This window comes from Podarcis vaucheri (assembly GCF_965113315.1).
Source record: "Podarcis vaucheri genome assembly, chromosome: 13".
Classification (NCBI taxonomy): Eukaryota; Metazoa; Chordata; class Lepidosauria; order Squamata; family Lacertidae; genus Podarcis; species Podarcis vaucheri.
This window is the reverse complement of record NC_138751.1, coordinates 22,340,600-22,359,994: the sequence shown is the minus strand read 5'-3', so window position 1 is coordinate 22,359,994 and position 19,395 is coordinate 22,340,600. Positions and strand designations below refer to the sequence as shown.

Sequence of the window (19,395 nt, the reverse complement as noted above, 5' to 3'; positions counted from 1 at the left end):
ATTCGTTCCAGAGGTCCGTTCTTAACCTGAAACTGTTCTTAACTCGAGGTGTACTTTCGCTAATGGGGTCTCTTGCTGCCGCTGTGCCACCGGCACATGATTTCCGTTCTCATCCTGGGGCAAAGTTCTCAACTCGAGGTAACTCTTCCAGGTTAGCAGAGTTTGTAACCTGAAGCGTTTGTAACCTGAGGTGTTTGTAACTCGAGGTACCACTGTAATCACATGAGGAAGTTGTCATATCTGTCCCTCACCACACCACACACCCTTGTACAAAACTACCTTCCAGTCACTCCCCTGATTAGGACCAGTTTATGGGGGTTCACATGATTCCCTCCACATGTCAAAAGAAGGTGTGGTGGGGACTCAAAGGCTGTGCTGATAAGCCCTGCATGCTCCACACAGCACCACCACACACACACGGCATCCATGTGCTCAAACTACAAAAGGAGGAATGTTGTTTGTGTAGTGATGCATGTGCATTGTGCTCTTCTATGTGAAGAGAGGCCCTGGCCCAATCAAGGTCCCTTTTCACAGAGAGGATCATTTTGGCCACTCACACCATACATTTGAAGCAGTATGATTTTTTTATTTTTTTTATTTACGGCTAATAGCCCATAAAGAAGCAGTATGATACCCATTATAACAGTCGTGGCTCCCCCCCCCCCCAGGAATCCTGGGACCTGTAGTTTGTTAACAGTACTGAGATTTGTTAAGAGACTCCTATTCCCCTCACAGAGGTAGACTGTTTAAAGTGGTATCCTATTGCTTCAAATGTATGATGTGTCCTTTGTATCACTACATGAAAAAAATGTTTGATTAAGACGCAGACATCAGGGAGCATGGAGGTGGCAGTGAGGGGTGTTCTGCTCATACAGCCCCACAACTTCCTCCTTTTAATGCATGGGCTCCCCCCAACAGCCATAGCTGTTAGGAGATTTCAATAGGAGAATTCAAATTCTACTCCGTGAAGTAAGAAATGTTGTGGTCTGCATAGACTGTGCAAATGTGCATATGTATAGTCAACAGTTCACAAAATTAGCACCTTTTAGGGCAGGATGCAAGAACCCCTGTTCCAATGTAAGGGATATTTTAAGCAGCGGAGAGGGGGAGAGCTTAGAGGGCAGTGTTCCAAGTGAAGAAGTCCTGCTCCCTCACCAGAAAATATCGCTCCCCACACCTCCATTGTTCTATAAGTCCATAAAGTCTGACGTTGTCCTTCTTGTTGTTCTCTTCATCAAAACATGGAACTTTCCAGAACATTCCAGAATCCATCCACTCAGAACTGCATTCCTGATACATCCCCGAGGTATATGATAGAACAGCAGAAGCTACTGAACTACCAGTAATCTTCAGACACTTTTTTTTTTTTTGGTGAAAATAACCTGGGTTTTTGTTTGTTTGTTTCCCATAACACTTCGTTTGAGTGAGGGAAACATTGGAACACACTCATATCCTTCTATGTCAGAAGAATGGCAGTGAGGCAGGAGGCAGTGAGCAGTAGCAGGAACTCTTTGAGGACAAGGGTGGAGGCCAACGCAGATGAAGCGTCTCTGTAATAAGTGACATTCACGAGGCCGAACTGAGCTCCTGCGTAGTGCCTCTTTATCCAGTCCTCGTAGAAGCCGACACGTGTGTAAACGCCTGGGCGGTTGGGGATGGCACACATTTCACCCCAGCTCACAATGCCCACTACAAACCAAGCACCATCCTCTTGACAGACCAAGGGACCTCCGGAGTCGCCCTAGGTTAAGGAAAGCAGCTGGTGAGAGTTTGTAACATGGCCCTTGCTCCAGACCTTATCTGTTTTATGTTGAGCCTGGTGCTACCAGCCAACCACTGCCAGGACGTTCCATTTGCACACACAACCATCTCCCTGGGTAAGAACTCTGTCACCTATGTCTTGTGCCTACTAAAGGTATAACTAGAATAAAAAAGTCCCTTTTCCAGGCTGCCTCTTAGCATGGACAGAACATCCTCTCCTCCACACTAGGAAGCAACAACCAGGCTAAACCTACCTTGGGAGTTAGGCTAAAGGACTTCCAGACAGGTGTAATGAAAGCTGAGCTAAATATTCCTACTGGAACTTTTTTCAGCAAATTTTAGGAAGGAGCACGAAGTTTCCCTGAATATCCCCCTACACACAAACAAATTTTTTGCACTATAGGGCCCATGTGTTTTGTAGTTGTGACAGCGACAGCGACAAAACTCCTTGGAGTCCGGACAGTTAGTAACAGCAATTTCCCCCCTAGTGGCTGACATCTGGTTCTCCATATTTCTTCAGAATGTATGGAGGGAAATCCTATTTATTTGAATCAGGTTTCAATGAGCATTGTGTAATGTGTGCAATACATTTGTATTGTAATATACATTGTAATCAGTTCTTTTTTTCTGGGTGTACTCAAGGGTACGCAGTACTAGCACCTTTTTTTCTAGAATAAAAGCACTGATTATAATGTATTTTAGGTGGGAAGTTTTCTGTCTTGGTATGGCCAAAGTCAGTTTAACTGCCAACAGCAGCCTTAACTGACAACTGTGAAGAAACGCTAGTGTTAGAATTCTCCGTATGCAAAAGAAGTATAGAATGCCTGCAGATTTTGATTGGTGGGTGCAGGTTTAGAATTTTCAGCTGGACACTCTGATTGGCTGGGACTGGACTAGAGGGCACAGAGGAAGTATATATAAAGCCATGTGCTGGTCAGCAGAGGAACAGTTGGAGTTGTTGGTGCTTGGTGTTCAGCCAGAAGAAGAAGACAGCAGAGGATGAAGATCATGGAATAAGAAAGCAGACCTAAGATGGAGGTAGAGCAGTTTGGTGGCCAAATACTTGTTGGGCTGACTGAATTGCTTGGCTTAGGCTGTAGAGGCAAGGGGAGAATTGTTGGACGGGGGGAAATGAGAAGCAACCTGGAATGTTGGTTTCTGATGAGCAGGAGGAATCCCAGAGGCGAAATTTCCAAGTAGTACAGCAAGACAAACCTACACTTTGATAAGTCAGTAAGGGGTTGGGAGAAGAGGCTTCCAACAGAGTCCTCAACTACAGTTGTATCTTGGAAGTCGAATGGAATCCGTTCCAGAAGTCCATTTGACTTCCAAAACATTCGAAAACCAAAGCACAGCTTCTGATTGGCTGCAGGAAGCTCCTGCAGCCAATCAGAAGCCGCAGAAGCCACACTGGACGTTCAGGTTCCAAAAATAGTTCGCAAACTGGAACAGTCACTTCCGGGTTTGCGGCGTTTGGGAGCCAAAACGTTCAGGAACTAAGCTGTTTGACTTCCAAAGTACGACTGTTGGTGAGACTTAACTGGGGTGTGGGGAGGGGGGAGGCAATTGCATCCTTAAAGCTGTCTCACTTTAACATTAATAGCTGGATACAATGTGTTGATATTTAAAGTGACAGTAACAAGCTAATAAAGTGTATACTGACTTAAAGATACAGTACTGTTTTAAACCAGATAAGGTTGTTCACTTTCTAATCTTGATATAAATAAATGTAAAGGCTTTTGTTAAATATAATATCTTATTTGATTGGTTTTGTGCCACAGCTGTGGCCCACAGTTACAGGGTTATTAGTAAGTGGAGGGTGCAGAGGGAATAAGTGAGACGGAATGGGTTTAGGAGAAATCCAACCACATCTGGAAAGACTCAGGTTTCTCATCCTTGCCCTATGCCCTCACTGCTGCTCTGCCATTTGCATATCCACTGGTACTCCTTTCTTACCAAACATGCATCTTTCTCTCCTTCGGCATAGCCAGCGCAGATCATGTCATCCTGGATCTGTCGGATACTGGGGGGGATACCAGTGCCAATGTGGTACATGGCATCACAGGATCTTGTGTCTATCAAGGGCACCTGGAGCTGTTGCAGGGTCTTGGGAGCCCGGAGGGTAGCTTGAGGCAAAAATAAGATGGCAAGGATGGAAGAAGAGGAGGAATGAGAAATCAAGCAATTCAGAATAAATTAAATACTGCAAGAGGAAAGGGATGCAAATCCACCTCAAAAACAACAGTGGGTGTTTCAAAAATATACTGGCAAATTCAGGTCGCACAATGTAGTTGATTGGAGGTCTTACACAACAAATCCACTTACCCAAAAGATCTGACTTGTTGTGATGTGGAAAGTGGTAGGAAAATGCACTGGGAAAATGTGGGACACTTGCTTCTAACCTTGCCACAGATGAGAGTTGGAGGATAACATCTAAAGGGCCACAAGTTGCCCATCTCTGATCTAACCACGCAGCAACAGAATTTCAAATGTCTTGCCACTAATTTCACCTTTTCTTTTCACCTCTGTCATGGCTAAGTACTCTGGTCTAAGCTGCTCTCTCTATCCCAGTCTTTGCTAACCTGGTGCCGTCCAAATGTTTTGGATCTAGCTGCAAGAGCAGGGGCTGATGAGGGTTGTAGTCCAAAACATCTAGAGGGAACCATATTGGCACCCAGCTAAAGGTATCCCTCATTAAGTAATTCACATCTCAGTTCCCCTTAAATTGCACCTTCTAAGTATCCAGACCCTATCAAGCCCCTTCCTTATCTGCCCTTTTCACCACGTGAACTCCAAATTATTTGTTATTATTAACAATAACAATTTCTTTTGTATTTTTTAATATCTCACCCTCAGAGACACGAATCTGGATTATTCCAAGCAGCTATATCACAACATCATACTTCCAGTCAAGTGGTAATATTGGTTACAGTGGTTATCTGTCCCCTTAAATCCCCAAACCTTCTGAACCATGTGTTCTCTGTACTCCTGTTTATTTATTTATTATTTATTCTAGACATTTCTATACTGCCCTGCAGAAGAAGGTCCCAGCGTGGTTTATATACAAAGGGGTGGGGGAGAAAGCCTATTCAAATACAGGTTAAAAGCAAACATGAACCTCACTGAGCATCTTAATCCACATCCATTCCAAAACTGCCACGCAGCTGAACCATTTTATCCCAGTTTGGAAAACATGCCTTACAGTGAGTCAGACTAAAGTTCAGCTCCGTGCTAACCATCAGCAGGTCTTCAGGGTTTCAGGTAAGGATCTTTGCCAGGGATTCAAACTGGAACTTTCTGCAATCAAAGCAGCTGCTCTGCCCCTGAGCTACAGCACCTCACCTCCATATTGTGGAGCTCCCCATCCCGTCACCCAACAAAGGGTGCCATTTGGGATCTGGACCTTGGCATCTGGGAGACAGGCTGGGAGGATGCTTTTGGTGAAGCGTACGGGATGTTCCAACTGAACCAGAGCTATATCTCCACTGGTCCCATCTCCAGCATAGTGCTTGTTCACAATCACTTGGGAGAGTTTCAACCACTTAGCATTGGGTTCTGGGTTCAAGAGCTGGTAGTTCCCCAAGTTTGCTTTGAAGTGAGATAGTTTTGACGTCCTATTAGGAAAAACAAACAAGAGTCAGGTCATGGGGTGGGGTAGCTTCTGAATTAAAAAGAGGGTGTATTATATCATGTTCTCCACATGTGGGGAAACTGTGGCCTCCAGATGTTTCTGAACTAAAATCCCCATCATCCCTAGACATTGACCATGCTTCATGGGGCTTATGGGAGTTGTAGGCTCCACAACATCTGGAAGCCAAAGGTTCCTCTGCCAGCTTTACTCAAAAATTATCAGTTATGACTGCTTTGAGTATTATCACAGTGCTTTAAATGGATAGTGTGAATGTAGGGGACACGGGCATAGCTGTCAACTTTTCCCTTTTCTTGCAAGGAATCCTATTCGGAATAAGGGAATTTCCATATAAAAAAGGGGAAAGTTGACAGCTATGGACGCAGGTGTCGCTGTGGACTAAACCACTGAGCCTCTTGGGTTTGCCAATCAGAAGGTCAGAGGTTTGGATCCCATGATGGAATGAGCTCCCATTGCTCAGTCCCTGCTCCTGCCAACCTAGCAGTTCAAAAGTACACCAGTGCAAGTAGATAAATAGGTACCGCTGTGGCAGGAAGGTAAACGGCATTTCCATGCACTCTGGCTTCCATCACGGTGTTCTGTTGCACCAGAAGTGGTTTAGTCATGCTAGCCACATGACCTGGAAAGCTGTCTGTGGACAAACACCGGCTCCCTCAGCCTGAAAGCGAGATGAGCGCCACAACCCCATAGTCACCTTTGACTGGACTTAACCGTCCAGAGGTCCTTTACCTTTTTTTTAACCTAGTGTGACTGTGACCACAGTTGGTCACTTGCATGTACAAGTGAATACCTGGGCATAGGATTCAAATATACATTGGGAGCCTCCATGTGGGGGGAAGCTCCCCATTTCAAAAGCAGCAGCCAAACACAAGAGCAGCGCCGTGGTAGAGGCAGAGGCACTCCCCACAGCCCTGTTCTGTTTTGCAGCAGTAACACAAACAGAGAGTTAGTCACCATGTTTGTTTACCTGAGGCGGCTACTTTGGTTTACGTTGTGCATGAACAATATCATACACGTGTCACTTTGCAATGTAGGGTGGGATAGAAATTTAATTAATGATGATAGCAGGCACTGCCGGACCAGTGGCAACAATAAATACAAGAGAAAGCTGAGGGGGGAATTATGTGTTTGGGGTGGGAGGGGAATGGGGTAGAAGCTCAGCTGACCTGACATATCAAGTAGGCTATCTCTTGAAGCTCCTGGGTTTTCTCAAGGGAGAGAACAGAGAACGACAGGATTGAAGACTTGTGAATAGGGATATCAGATAATTCCAACAGAAATTACATAATTTATGTAATTAATTATGTAAATTAAATAATTTTGCCACAGTGGGCAGAGGGACAGATAGCATAGTTTTGAGTAAAGACAAACTGCAGTATAACAAACAGTGCTGTATGTTACAAATAAAGGGCAGAATGGAAAACATTGTCTTTTTACATCTGCACTTGTGAGCAGGCCTTTCTCACCACGAAGTTCTGCCTTGCACAGCTCCTTTTCAGGTGCTCTTTTAAAGTTGCTGAAGGCAAACTTTGTGCGGACAGGACCTAACACGGCAGTGGATCATTGCCAAACAGCCAGAGCATAATTCCAGAGGCCTAATATCTTTAAATATCTGTTACTACATAGAGAACAAATAGGGGGAATTCTGCCTCTCCTTATTCCTCCACGAGGGCTAGTGACTTGCTTTTAAGAAAACAAACACTAAACACGCAGGGACAGACTTGTACTATCTCCAAAGGGTGTGTAAGGCAGGCTCTCACAAGTCCTGCTTCTGTGTTCTTTGAAAATGCTAGGTCAGATCTTTAGCCTACTCATTTTTCCCATTACACACTCCAAGGCCAGTCTCCTTGTTACTCACTTGGGGAAGCAGTGGGCTGCTGTCAGCACCCAGTCAGCACTGATGAGGGTCCCTCCACAGGCATGCTGTCCATTATATTGGAGGCTGACTTGCCATGGCCAATCCCCACAAGAAGCATCGTTTCCCCCCACAATACGGTTTTGGGGCATCACCCGACCACACACTGGCAAAACAGAGAGAAAAAGAAGTTGGCAGGAAATTGACAAACATCTCGGTTTTGACCTCTTCACCAAGAAGTCCAGGCAAAGGGGGTAACTCCCAGTATGAAGGACAGAAGCCAAGGGCCAGGCTATATTCCTCAGAGACCACCCCCTAGTTTCACTGTGCTGCTACAATGACCCTGTGATTTCCAGTGAGAGAACCTGTTTTTGCTGATCTCTTACCTGTCTGAGTGCCATTTCCCACATCTCCTAAAAATAAAAGAGGAAAAGAGGAAACAGGAGGTTTGAGTCTTCAGTACATAGTAAGCAATATTTAAAAGCAAAACTAGTGATGAACAAAACAGTGAGCAACAAAGTACCTTATCTCATTATTTTAGGTTGGAGGCTTCAACATTTGATTTTAAAAATGTAGATGCTGATTTCAAGCACTGAAAAATCAAGTGAGACTTATTTTCTTGCTAATCTTTTTAAGAATAAAATGAAGAGAAAATATGAGTAGCAAAGTTGCATTAGGAAAAGTGAGAAATAAACAGATAGAAAATAAGATTAATGTAAAGGAGTTATAAGGAGATATATCGTGAGCTAATTTGTCATTCCAGAATTCTATAAGTGTAGACTGTATTTCACCGAAGTTGTTTTGATAATTATTATAAAGTGTTCTTCTATTATATATTTGCTTTATTGGCAGTATTATTTCCCAAGTATTCTTCAGCCATTCTGTACCAGTTGGGGTGGTGGTACATTTGCAAGTTTGGCAATACATAGTTTTGATATGGTCAGTAGAGTTTGTATTAACTGATGATCAATATCCTCAAAGGATTGTTTTAGAATTTGGGGATAAAGCATATCCTGCCATTTCCAGTATTGTGTCAAATATCATAGACCAGAATCTTTTTACAATACTTTGCTACAATTCCAGTGCACTACAGAAAATAAGATAAATGAAGTTAATACCATGAAACTTCGTAAAGTGCTAGCATTAAAATTCAAAAATATAGATTACTGACGCACAGCTGAGAAACGCAAATTAAATCATAATTTCCTGAATCAGCAAGGCTGATACTGGGCAGCAAGCAAAAGGTCATAGTGGCCTCCCCAAATGAAAAGTGGTAAGAAATGTTCAAAAGAAGCAATTTTTTTTACCCAATTTTTCTTTGGAATGTGATATTTTTTCCTAATCTTTCTCAATTATCAAAGAAAAACAAGACTGTGTTCCACAAAATCCCCAACAAAGAATTTGTTAAATCATATACCCACTGCAACAATTTTGATGGAACATAGCTTATGGTGTGTACACAGCCTTTGCCTTAACCCCTGTCAGTACAACAACAGCAATGTTAACAATTCTGCAGGGGAGAGGGGAGAACATTTCCTTGTAGATTATAAGATTAGTGCCTGAGCACACATATTGCTTAGCATATCTAGTGCATGGTTCGGTACATTTTGCACATGGTCCAGATGAAAGAGATACTCACCGCTTTGAGTTTCATGTTTCAGGACACCTGAGTGAAAAATGATTAAATAACATCATCAGAGGCAAAGCTTGGGAACCAGATTGTTTGGGTATAAACAAGAACCAGGAAGAGGAAACCAAATAAAATCATAACATTGAAAAAAGAAAAAGGTAAACAGAAGGTGTCCTTGAAGGAACAATGGTGAGTCAGGGCCAAGACAACCCAGGTGACAACTTGGGGCACCAGGTTCATGGGGGCATCTGTGCCATAAGGCAGTGCTGCCTCAGGTGGCTAGTCATCTGAAACACATTGGAATGGAGTGGAACCCTGCAGTACTTGAAGAGAAGAAACGCCATGGTGCATCTGCAGCAGCACAACCAGACACCTTCATCTGCCCCAGCTACAACAAAACATGTCTCTCCCGCATTGGTCTCTACAGCCACAGCAGGGACTGTAACCTCCCAACAGTTTGACTTCACCCTCCAAGTTGCACCATTTGAGACAAATGGATGCCAACAACTCATGATCTCCCATATTATATTGTTACAATATTGACACACACACACCCCGTTGTAATATTGTTGCCCAGCCTTCCAAAAACAACAGAGAAGTGATTGAGCTCTTTGACTGAGGGTGAAATCAAAGTTGAGATTTAAAACTATGGAAGGTCTTGCTGCCCAGGAGCCTGTTGCTGAACTGAGCAACAAATCCCCTTCCCAAATTAACGGCTCCCAGTTTGGGGCTCAGCAGCCATTTCTGATATTTTGACTCACGATATATTTGTATTAAATTGTATTAGTTGCCTGATTAATTTGTCCTTTTGCTTTATTTATATGGTGTTGTGTTTTATATGCTGTTGTGTGTTTTTTATCATTCTATTTCCCTTTTCTCAGTCATTACCTTTGCAGCAGCAATAAGGTTACTTATTTAGTAACCTTACTTACTTAGGATCATTTTCTGACATAACATCTTTTTAAAAATCAAGTAAAAGTACCTCAGGTCCCAGAGGTATAGGGCATCCTAACTATTCCAATACTGTTGTCTGTACAGGTATTCAACAAGTTGATATTTGAGGACAATTCCAGAAGTATAAAATCTACTTTATACATCTCCAACCATTATCAAATCCAATTCTATGTATTAGATTTAGCTAGCAGGGGATTAAATATGGGGGGGGTAAAGAATCTTACAATACTTTTCCTTCATATTTGCTGGTATTGATATGTTTCTGATATGGTTACAATGATTGTAATTTTTACCAGTTTTTAATTCTCTTGTTAGTATCGTGAGCAGCTTTGAGCTTAACGTTGTTGGAAAAGTGGGGTGCTAATAAGACATCGGCAAGTTTGGCCTTGGAGATCAAAACGAAGCAGGGCAAAGGCTAATAGAGTTCTGTCAAGAGAACAAGCTGGTCATCACAAACACGCTTTTCCAACAACACAAGAGACGACTCTACACATGGACATCCCCAGATGGGCAACATCGAAATCAGATTGATTATATTCTCTGCAGCCAAAGATGGAGAAGCTCTATACAGTCAGCAAAAACAAGACCTGGAGCTGACTGTGGCTCAGATCATCAGCTCCTTATAGCAAAATTTCAAGCTTAAACTGAAGAAAGTAGGAAAAACCACTGGACAGGTAAGATACAATCTAAACCAAATCCCTTATGAATACACAGTGGAAGTGAGGAACAGGTTTAAGGATTTAGATTTGCTGGACAGAGTGCCTGAAGAACTATGGATGGAGGCTCGCAACATTATACAGGAGGCAGCAACTAAAACCATCCCAATGAAAAAGAAATGCAAGAAAGCAAAGTGGCTGTCCAACGAGGCCTTACAAATAGCGGAGGAGAGAAGGCAAGCAAAATGCGAGGGAGATAGTGAAAGATACAGGAAATTGAATGCAGATTTCCAAAGAACAGCAAGGAGAGACAAGAAGGCCTTCTTAAACGAGCAATGCAAAGAAATAGAGGAAAGCAACAGAATGGGAAGAACCAGAGATCTGTTCAAGAAAATTGGAAATATGAAAGGAACATTTCGTACAAAGATTACCATAATAAAGGACAAAAGTGGTAAAGATCTAACTGAAGCAGAAGACATCAAGAAGAGGTGGCAAGAATACACAGAGGAATTATACCAGAAAGATGTGGATGTCTCATACACCCCAGGTAGTGTGGTTGCTGACCTTGAGCCAGACATCCTGGAGAGTGAAGTCAAATGGGCCTTAGAAAGCACTGCAAATAACAAGGCCAGTGGAAGTGATGGTATTCCAGCTGAACTGTTTAAAATTTTAAAAGATGATGCTGTTAAGGTGCTACACTCAATATGCCAGCAAGTTTGGAAAACTCAGCAGTGGCCAGAGGATTGGAGAAGATCAGTCTACATTCCAATCCCAAAGAAAGGCAGTGCCAAAGAATGCTCCAACTACCGCACAATTTCACTCATTTCACATGCTAGCAAGGTTATGCTTAAAATTCTACAAGGAAGGCTCAAGCAGTATGTGGACCGAGAACTCCCAGAAGTGCAAGCTGGATTTAGAAGAGGCAGAGGAACCAGAGACCAAATTGCAAACATGCGCTGGATTATGGAGAAAGCCAGAGAGTTCCAGAAAGACATCTACTTCTGCTTCATTGACTATGCAAAAGCCTTTGACTGTGTTGACCACAGCAAACTATGGCAAGTTCTTAAAGAAATGGGAGTGCCTGATCACCTCATCTGTCTCCTGCGAAATCTCTATGTGGGACAAGAAGCTACAGTTAGAACTGGATATGGAACAACTGATTGGTTCCAAATTGGGAAAGGAGTACGGCAAGGCTGTATATTGTCTCCCTGCTTATTTAACTTATATGCAGAATTCATCATGCGAAAGGCTGGGCTGGATGAATCCCAAGCCGGAATTAAGATTGCCGGAAGAAATATCAACAACCTCAGATATGCAGATGACACAACCTTGATGGCAGAAAGTGAAGAGGAATTAAAGAACCTTTTAATGAGGGTGAAAGAGGAGAGCGCAAAATATGGTCTGAAGCTCAACATCAAAAAAACGAAGATCATGGCCACTGGGCCCATCACCTCCTGGCAAATAGATGGGGAAGAAATGGAGGCAGTGAGAGATTTTACTTTCTTGGGCTCCATGATCAGTGCAGATGGTGACAGCAGTCACGAAATTAAAAGACGCCTGCTCCTTGGGAGAAAGGCGATGGCAAACCTAGACAACATCTTAAAAAGCAGAGACATCACCTTGCCAACAAAGGTCCGTATAGTAAAAGCCATGGTTTTCCCAGTAGTGATGTATGGAAGTGAGAGCTGGACCATAAAGAAGGCTGATCGCCGAAGAATTGATGCTTTTGAATTATGGTGCTGGAGGAGACTCTTGAGAGTCCCATGGACTGCAAGAAGATCAAACCTCTCCATTCTGAAGGAAATCAGCCCTGAGTGCTCACTGGAAGGACAGATCGTGAAGCTGAGGCTCCAATACTTTGGCCACCTCATGAGAAGAGAGGACTCCCTGGAAAAGACCCTGATGTTGGGAAAGATGGAGGGCACAAGGAGAAGGGGACGACAGAGAATGAGATGGTTGGATGGTGTTCTTGAAGCTAATAGCATGAGTTTGATCAAACTGCGGGAGGCAGTGGAGGACAGAAGTGCCTGGCGTGCTCTGGTCCATGGGGTCACGAAGAGTCGGACACGACTAAACGACTAAACAACAACAATAAGACATCAAATGAAATAAAAATCAGGTCATGTCCTGCAAAAGCATATCCTTCTCTTTGGTGAGGTATGCCTTGAGACTCTTAGGACTGCCTGTGGCAGTGTGGCAGGGGGAAAGCTGCAAAATGATAACCACTTTGTAATACACTGATTGTTTTCTTTTCCCCACCCTGCCATTTCTTGGAGCCCAGGGGGAGCCTGGTAGTCATTTGAGCATTCCAAGCCACACCTTTTTATGGGCACAGCTTCTTAAAACACATAATTCCAACAGAACTCGCTTCAGATATGAGTGCTTGTTGTGTACTTAACATCTACCCCACATAGGCTCTTGTGAGATTCTGATTCAGAGCAATTGTGGTTTCCTTATCTTAGGCCTAGTCCCCACAAACAGTGAGAGCATTCTTTCCAAATGGAAATTAAAAAAAAAAAAGGTTTGCAAGTCTCCTATTGAAATTGTTATTTGATTGCAGTTTCCTTATTCCAGGGCTTTCTCTCCATTTTCCACCTCGTGCTGCTGTGGAGCCGAAGGCTGGCCAGCAAACGATGTGTTTCAAATGCAGTGGCGTAGCGTGGGGGGTGCAGGGGGGGCCGGCCGCACCGGGCGCAACACCTGGGGGTTAAGGTTAGGGGGCGCAAATCCACGGGTTAGGGGGCGCAAATTACTTGCCTTGCCCCGGGTGCTGACAACCCACGCTACGCCACTGTTCAAATGTGTTTTAAAGGTATTGTGTGTACACAGCCTTGGTGTTTCATGGTTAAGGTTAGGTTACCACCATTGCCCTTTCTGTGTGAAGAGACATTCATTTATTCCCACAAAGCAAGTGGGCATTGAACCATATGAACTCTCACCTACAGTCTGGAGAGTTCAGACACAGATCCATCCCCTCAACTGTTTGTAAGAATTGATTGAGCTTTTACACACTAACCAGGCAGTCAGGGAGTCACATTGACTACAAAGTGCAGTTTCGACAGGACACCTGTTGGCAAGCAGATTTTGCAAGGTGGAGGAGACGGGGCGATGGGGGGACTGGCATTTATTTCCGTATTTTTCACTCTATATGATGCACACACATTTCCCCTTAATTTTTGGAGAGGAAAAAGTGTGTCCTATAGAGCGAAAAATACGGTAATTTTTATTCTTTCTCTAAATACCTAAATGCATGGGGGGGGGACTTTTACAGTAGGATCTCACTGCAAACTCAGTGTGTTAAAGAGGATTAACTGAGTAAATGACCCGAACAGAGTAAACTCCTCAGGCAGTTTATTTTTCTGCAAAAGGTTGGTGTGCTTAGCACATGTGACAAACAGTATGGAAGAATTGCAAACATACCACCCATGTACTGCAGTCACAGATCCCACACTTTTGATCAAAAGACCAAACTAGATGTGATGCAAGAGTGCGATGACCAGGTACTCCAGAAAGTGGTTTGTACTTCACAGAGGCTACATGGGACTTCTGATATGACTGAAGTAGTGGCACTGGGAGAGGGGCACTTAGCATACACATTGTTACTCAGTTGCCCCTGGGAAAAGGCTGCTGTATTTGTCTATCCTTCTAGGGATCCATTTGGTATTGGTGGGAGCCATTTAGATCATGACGATGACCCACTAGGAAAGAGTTAAACATCCCCTCCCTCTGTGCTGGTTCCCCAATCAAACAGCATGCAACTGCTTTGTCATTAAAAAAAGCGAGTGGTTAGTTCCTGACTCATTAAACTCTCCAAGGAAACCAAGAATACCAGAGGGAAGTGTTTATGTATGCGACCACAGCTGCCTAGACTTTGCTAGCTCATAGATTGAAAGAAGATACAGTCCCAACCAAGGAAGAGTGGCAGATAAAAAACTGATGAACTATGCTGAAATGGCAAAACTTACAGGAAGAATCAGGAACCAGGAAGAATCAAATTATAAGTAATTGGTAAAGTATATAACATATCTGAAAAATTATTGTAAACACGCATTAGTTGGATTGACAGAAATCTTGTAGTAAAAAAATGGAATTAAGGCTTTATAATAACTGGAATTATTGAGAAGATGCAGAAGGAAAATAATAACATAATGATGCACAAAAGGGGGGAGGGAAGTCAAAAGGGATATATTGTATTCTGTTTTATTTTATTTCTTTTCTGTTACTGTTTGTAAAACTGAAAATGCAATTAAATATATATATATATATATATGGGATTCCCCCCCCCCTTTTTAATATTTATGTAAACAAAAGGCTTTCCTCCTCTTCAAGCAGGAACTTGGCTGCTCTTTGGAGCCTGTCCATGTTCCTGGAACAGAATGTCACTAAAAATGATGCAATGTCATGACATACAAATTGTGCCCAGGGACATTATGGGGGTTGGGGGTGGGGAGGGTCTGCCCATATGGTTCACTAGGAAAGAACAATCTTCAAATAGTGGTGGGACACTGGAAAAGTGGAAGACAACATCTCCACATATTGGGTGCCACCAGCAGGAAGACCTTTTCATGCACATGGCGCCTTCCTAGTGCACACACACTTCCAAAAAATTTCCAGGTGAACTTCTTCTGCGCAGCGTACCTGCATGCACAATGCATGCATGTTGAAAATTGTTTTCGAATTAACGAATTAACTAACAAGCAGGGGAAGAAGCCAGAACTGGAAGCAAACTAAACAAGAAAGCTTTTCTCTTCTTAGAGCTTCCCATTTGCAGTCTGGCAGCCAGCCCAGACGCCTGACAAGCCAGCCAGAAAATGCTCAATTGGCAGCCATACTCACCTGCTCTTATGCAAACTGCACTCTAGTCTGCTTCCAGAAAGTTCTGGTTGCCCACCCCCAGGCCAGGAGTGCTGACTCCTTGACAGCATTCCCCTTGCAAAGCTAGGGAATGAACCCAGGAATCCTGATCCTCTCCCCTAATTCCATATTTTCCCACATACACAAGCACACATCTGTATGCATTCCAGAAATTTTAACTTCACACAGACAAGGTTCCAGGTAACTGGGGGACGTGACCCACAGTCACTCACACACAACTGAGAAGCCTGTGCAGGAGTGTGCCCTGTAATAGTGCTGAAATGCCACCTCTTTTAGCCCTATGTAATCTCTATCACGGATGCGGGTGGTGCTGTGGGTTAAACCACAGAGCCTAGGACTTGCTGATCAGAAGGTCAGTGGTTTGAATCCCCGCGACGGGGTGAGCTCCTACTGCTTGGTCCCTGCTCCTGCCAACCTAGCAGTTCAAAAGCACGTCAAAGTGCAAGTAGATAAATTGGTACCGCTCCGGCGGGAAGGTAAACGGCGTTTCCATGCGCTGCTCTGGTTTGCCAGAAGCGGCTTAGTCATGCTGGACACATGACCCGGAAGCAGTACGTCGGCTCCCTTGGCCAATAAAGGGAGATGAGTGCCACAACCCCAGAGTCAGTCACAACTAGACCTAATGGTCAGGGGTCCCTTTACCTTTACCTTTACCTTTACCTTTAATCTCTATCACATAATAACTGTATGAAGTCTGGAGAAGGAAACACATTCAATTACGTCAAAGATCCATACAGCCTCCCACTACCATTCCACCACTGGAGATGGTACTGGGGAGCCCCCAATTTCCCAACTCATCTGCCCAAATCACTAGGCCCTACTGCCTCCCAAGAAGGTCAGCAGTCATCCCACCCAATTATCTTCCTGTATACATAAAATCGTGCAGCCCCCATTGCAGGATTTGTAGTGCCTCATCACAAACCTGAATAGCTTGACGTCAGGGTGTGGGAGGGGAGCAAAGGAGAAGGCAAGAGCACAAGAGCAGTGGCCATGACATGGGAGTAAGAAGGGAACAACACTGAGGGTGCAGAAGCAGTGGTTTAAAACAGCAGCAAAAGTTAGAGTACAGCAGGAGTGGAAGGACATGGGGAAATGGCAGTTTTAAACAACACCAGAGGTTTGAATAAAGCAGGGGTGGAGAAAACAGAGTGGGGAATTGGTAGTTTCAAACAATGGCTGAGGTTAGAATAGAGTGAGCAGGGGGTGACACTGAGGCAGGGAGAGTGGCACTTTAAAACTGCCTCTGAGTACAGAGGAAAGAGTTGGCAACAGCTCTGTGAGGTAAGCTTCTGCGTTGTTGTCCTGACCCTCACTGAAGAATTTAAACTTAGGCTTCTGTTTCCCAAAAAATCTTTAACGAGGCAGGGCAATAGTTAAAAGGCACAGCAGGCAAATTACACGGCTGAGCAGAAGCAGAGATGCTGATCCAAGAAGCGGCACACCTTCTGTCTCTTCCAATTGAAGAGTGGGGTGGACACAACCCTCAGTGTGGCAAATAGCTCAAGTTTAGGAGATGCCTGACTAGATATGCTCAGTGACACAGGGGCAGAATCCTCTCTGTCAACCTGCTTGGACCCTCCCCAAGATTCAGCTCCTGGCTCTCTTCATCCTAGTCCCAGCCTCTGGCTCAGATATTTCTTGGGACCCCAATTTCACCACCACCTGCTTGGACCCTCCTCTGTGTCATCTAGCTCCAAACCCTTGATCTCCTCCCACTCCTCAGGAACTGACCATCCCTTCCATGACATCTCCACATCTCTTTACACAGTACACATCTCTGCTACTTCTCTTTGTTAAAACTGGGATTTGGGGTTGTTGTTTTTTTAATAAAAACCCTCTGTGTTACTCCATCCTTGCTTTAGTCAAACCTCTGCCATTGTTTAAAACCACAATTTTCATCTCAGATGGTCTCCACCACCACCCCCTCACACTTCTGCCATTGTTTGAGCACAGTGAGAAGGAAAAGCCGAGAAACAGAAAGCCATTCCTCAGCTGCTTCAGGTGACAGAATAAAGGATGAATAGCCCTCAAAAGTTTCACACAATGTATTTTACTCCTGATACCATGTGTTGTCTTCAACATGTCGTTCAGATTCAGTGTAGTAATTTCGAAGACATATTTTATTAACTAGAGAAAAAATTGTTGGCATCTGTCTGTCTCAGGAAACAATGGAGGAATGAGCCTTTGGGGATGAAGTCAAAGTGGACACCCATAGATAGATAGACAGATAGATAGACATGATGTTATAAAGTGTTGGCATGAAAGCAGCTGCAGAATGGGGAAGATGAGGAGGCATGGAAATAGGGTTGATCTGTGTACAAGGGAGAGCTGAGAAAAGTAGGGAGAGCAGAAGAGAAAATGGAAAGTGCATAGGGGGGTGCAAAAAAGGAGAGAGAAGAAGGCATGGAAATGGGGTTGAAACGGAATGCCGGGGCATGAAAGGGTCTAAAGAATAGGAGCTGGTGGTGGCTTCATAGTTGAACAAAAAAGGAAAAGGGTGTTCAGTATTTGCAATGCAAGAGAGGTAGAAGATGCAGGAGAGTACCCTGCAAGTGGATTGTGGGCAAGTGGGGTTGCACAAAAGAAAGAGGAAGATATGGACACGGGGTGAAGGTGAAAATGGGGTGCAAAGTGGGGCTGTAGAATAGAAGGGAGAAGTGGCTTGGGAAATGAGGTTGGGAAAGTGAAGAGCAAACTTAGTAGCTGCATGGGGTGTGAAGGGGAAGCTCTATGGGGTGAATCTAGAGGAATGAGAAGGGGCTGGTGAGCAGAGTCAGCAAGGGCACAGTATCTAGCATGGAACATCATTTGAACAGAGACATGATTCCACAGAATGGAAAACACAGTCCTATGGAATCACTTGTCTTCAAAGCAGATGTGGGGGAGGAAGATAATCTACTTTCTAACCAACAAAGTCCTAGTGTCACCTCCTTTCTTATGTTCTAAAGCAAAACTCTGGAGTAGTAACTTCCCTGTTATCGCCTCTGTCTCTTCCCAAACAGCCCAGATACCCCAATGGAAACTACCACCCACTTTAGTTTTATCCAGAGAAAGAGAATCTTAGATACATGCACACACACACACACACACACACACACACACACACAATGACTTACCCTGTATCAGGGGTGGCATAGAGAGGCAGAAAAAGGAGAGGAAGATTCTCATAGTGCAGAAGGGCCCTGCCTCACCTCCAGGGGAGCAGGGCAACCTCAAAGCTACAGCCCTCCAGGTTTGCTTCTGCTTCTGCGAGAACTTAGGTGTGCAACGAAACAGGCAGGCACTTCCTGGCAGCCTCCTGGGAGAATGTGACCCAACCTGTCTGCCCACCCACTACGCTTTCTGTCCCCTCCAGGTAACCACGCCTTACTGGCCTTTTGCCCCCTCCCAGCTTGGTCAGGTTTTGCTGTGATATTCATATGAGTTTGGTCAACTTAGATTCCTAGATATAAGGCCCTCTTCCAAGAAACAAGGTGCCTCTCCAAGTAGAGGGGCAGGAGCGAAGGCAAGGGAGGGAGGGAGAAATCCATCTTGTGCTGTGTTAGCCTGAATAAACAAAACAGGATACCTGTTAGTGTGCCTTTTTCCGGATACGAACTTGGTGCCAGTTCTTTGTGGAATAAATGAAAAACCGCAGCAACTTACATTGTGCGGAAATTCCATTTTCTCAATGGTAGAACGGCTAAATGGTGTTGTTGCGAACAAAGGAAGGCATGCTCAAGAGGGAGCATGCAGGCCTGATTCACATGGGCAAAACCCTCCAGATGACCCTTTAATTATGCATCATGAGTATTTATATTCATGCCTGCATAAGTGATCGTGCTTTCAATAATATTTGCTCCTGCAAAACCTTTTTTTGGGGGGAGGACATTCTACTGCTTCATTTCCAATCAAGGTATAGCCTGTAATTACCTGCTGAAATCCTGCAACATTTTGTGCCATACATGTTCTCTAGTGCGGGGGGGGGGGAGTATTCCATTTTTGTTGTGCTATAGCCCCACCAGGCAGCAATAAT

At 44.1% G+C, this 19,395-nt stretch overlaps 1 protein-coding gene and 1 long non-coding RNA gene across 3 annotated transcripts; one reads left to right on the top strand and one right to left on the bottom strand.

Annotated features, from left to right (window-relative positions):
• Positions 1 to 625: 625 nt before the first annotated feature.
• On the bottom strand, positions 626 to 18,693 carry LOC309517368 (serine protease 27-like). 2 transcript variants are annotated; one of them, XM_082196586.1, is made up of 7 exons: positions 18,497 to 18,693; positions 8,905 to 8,931; positions 7,652 to 7,678; positions 7,269 to 7,431; positions 5,104 to 5,375; positions 3,718 to 3,887; positions 626 to 1,741 (listed from the first exon to the last, which is right to left on the bottom strand). In XM_082196586.1, the coding sequence occupies exons 1-7, from the start codon at positions 18,546 to 18,548 to the stop codon at positions 1,457 to 1,459; spliced, it is 996 nt and encodes a 331-aa protein (XP_082052712.1). In that variant the 5' UTR covers positions 18,549 to 18,693; the 3' UTR covers positions 626 to 1,456. The 2 variants fall into 2 exon arrangements, with proteins under 2 accessions (XP_082052712.1, XP_082052713.1); XM_082196587.1 differs by lacking the exons at positions 8,905 to 8,931; positions 18,497 to 18,693 and adding an exon at positions 7,789 to 7,875.
• Positions 3,822 to 9,690, top strand: LOC309517379. Its single transcript, XR_014213203.1, has 2 exons — positions 3,822 to 4,677; positions 8,927 to 9,690. It is a non-coding gene; the product is annotated as an uncharacterized lncRNA (long non-coding RNA).
• Positions 18,694 to 19,395: the final 702 nt, after the last annotated feature.

Bases quoted from the DNA above. Each gene is read 5' to 3' on its own strand.
- LOC309517368 (XM_082196586.1), bottom strand. From the start codon at position 18,548: ATGAGAATCTTCCTCTCCTTTTTCTGCCTCTCTATGCCACCCCTGATA. The intron at 5,376-7,268 runs GTGAGTAACAAG...TTTTCCTAATAG, and splicing joins GCAGCCCACTGCTTCCCCAA to GACGTCAAAACTATCTCACT. The intron at 1,742-3,717 runs GTAAGAAAGGAG...TCCTTAACCTAG, and splicing joins GAGAGAAAGATGCATGTTTG to GGCGACTCCGGAGGTCCCTT.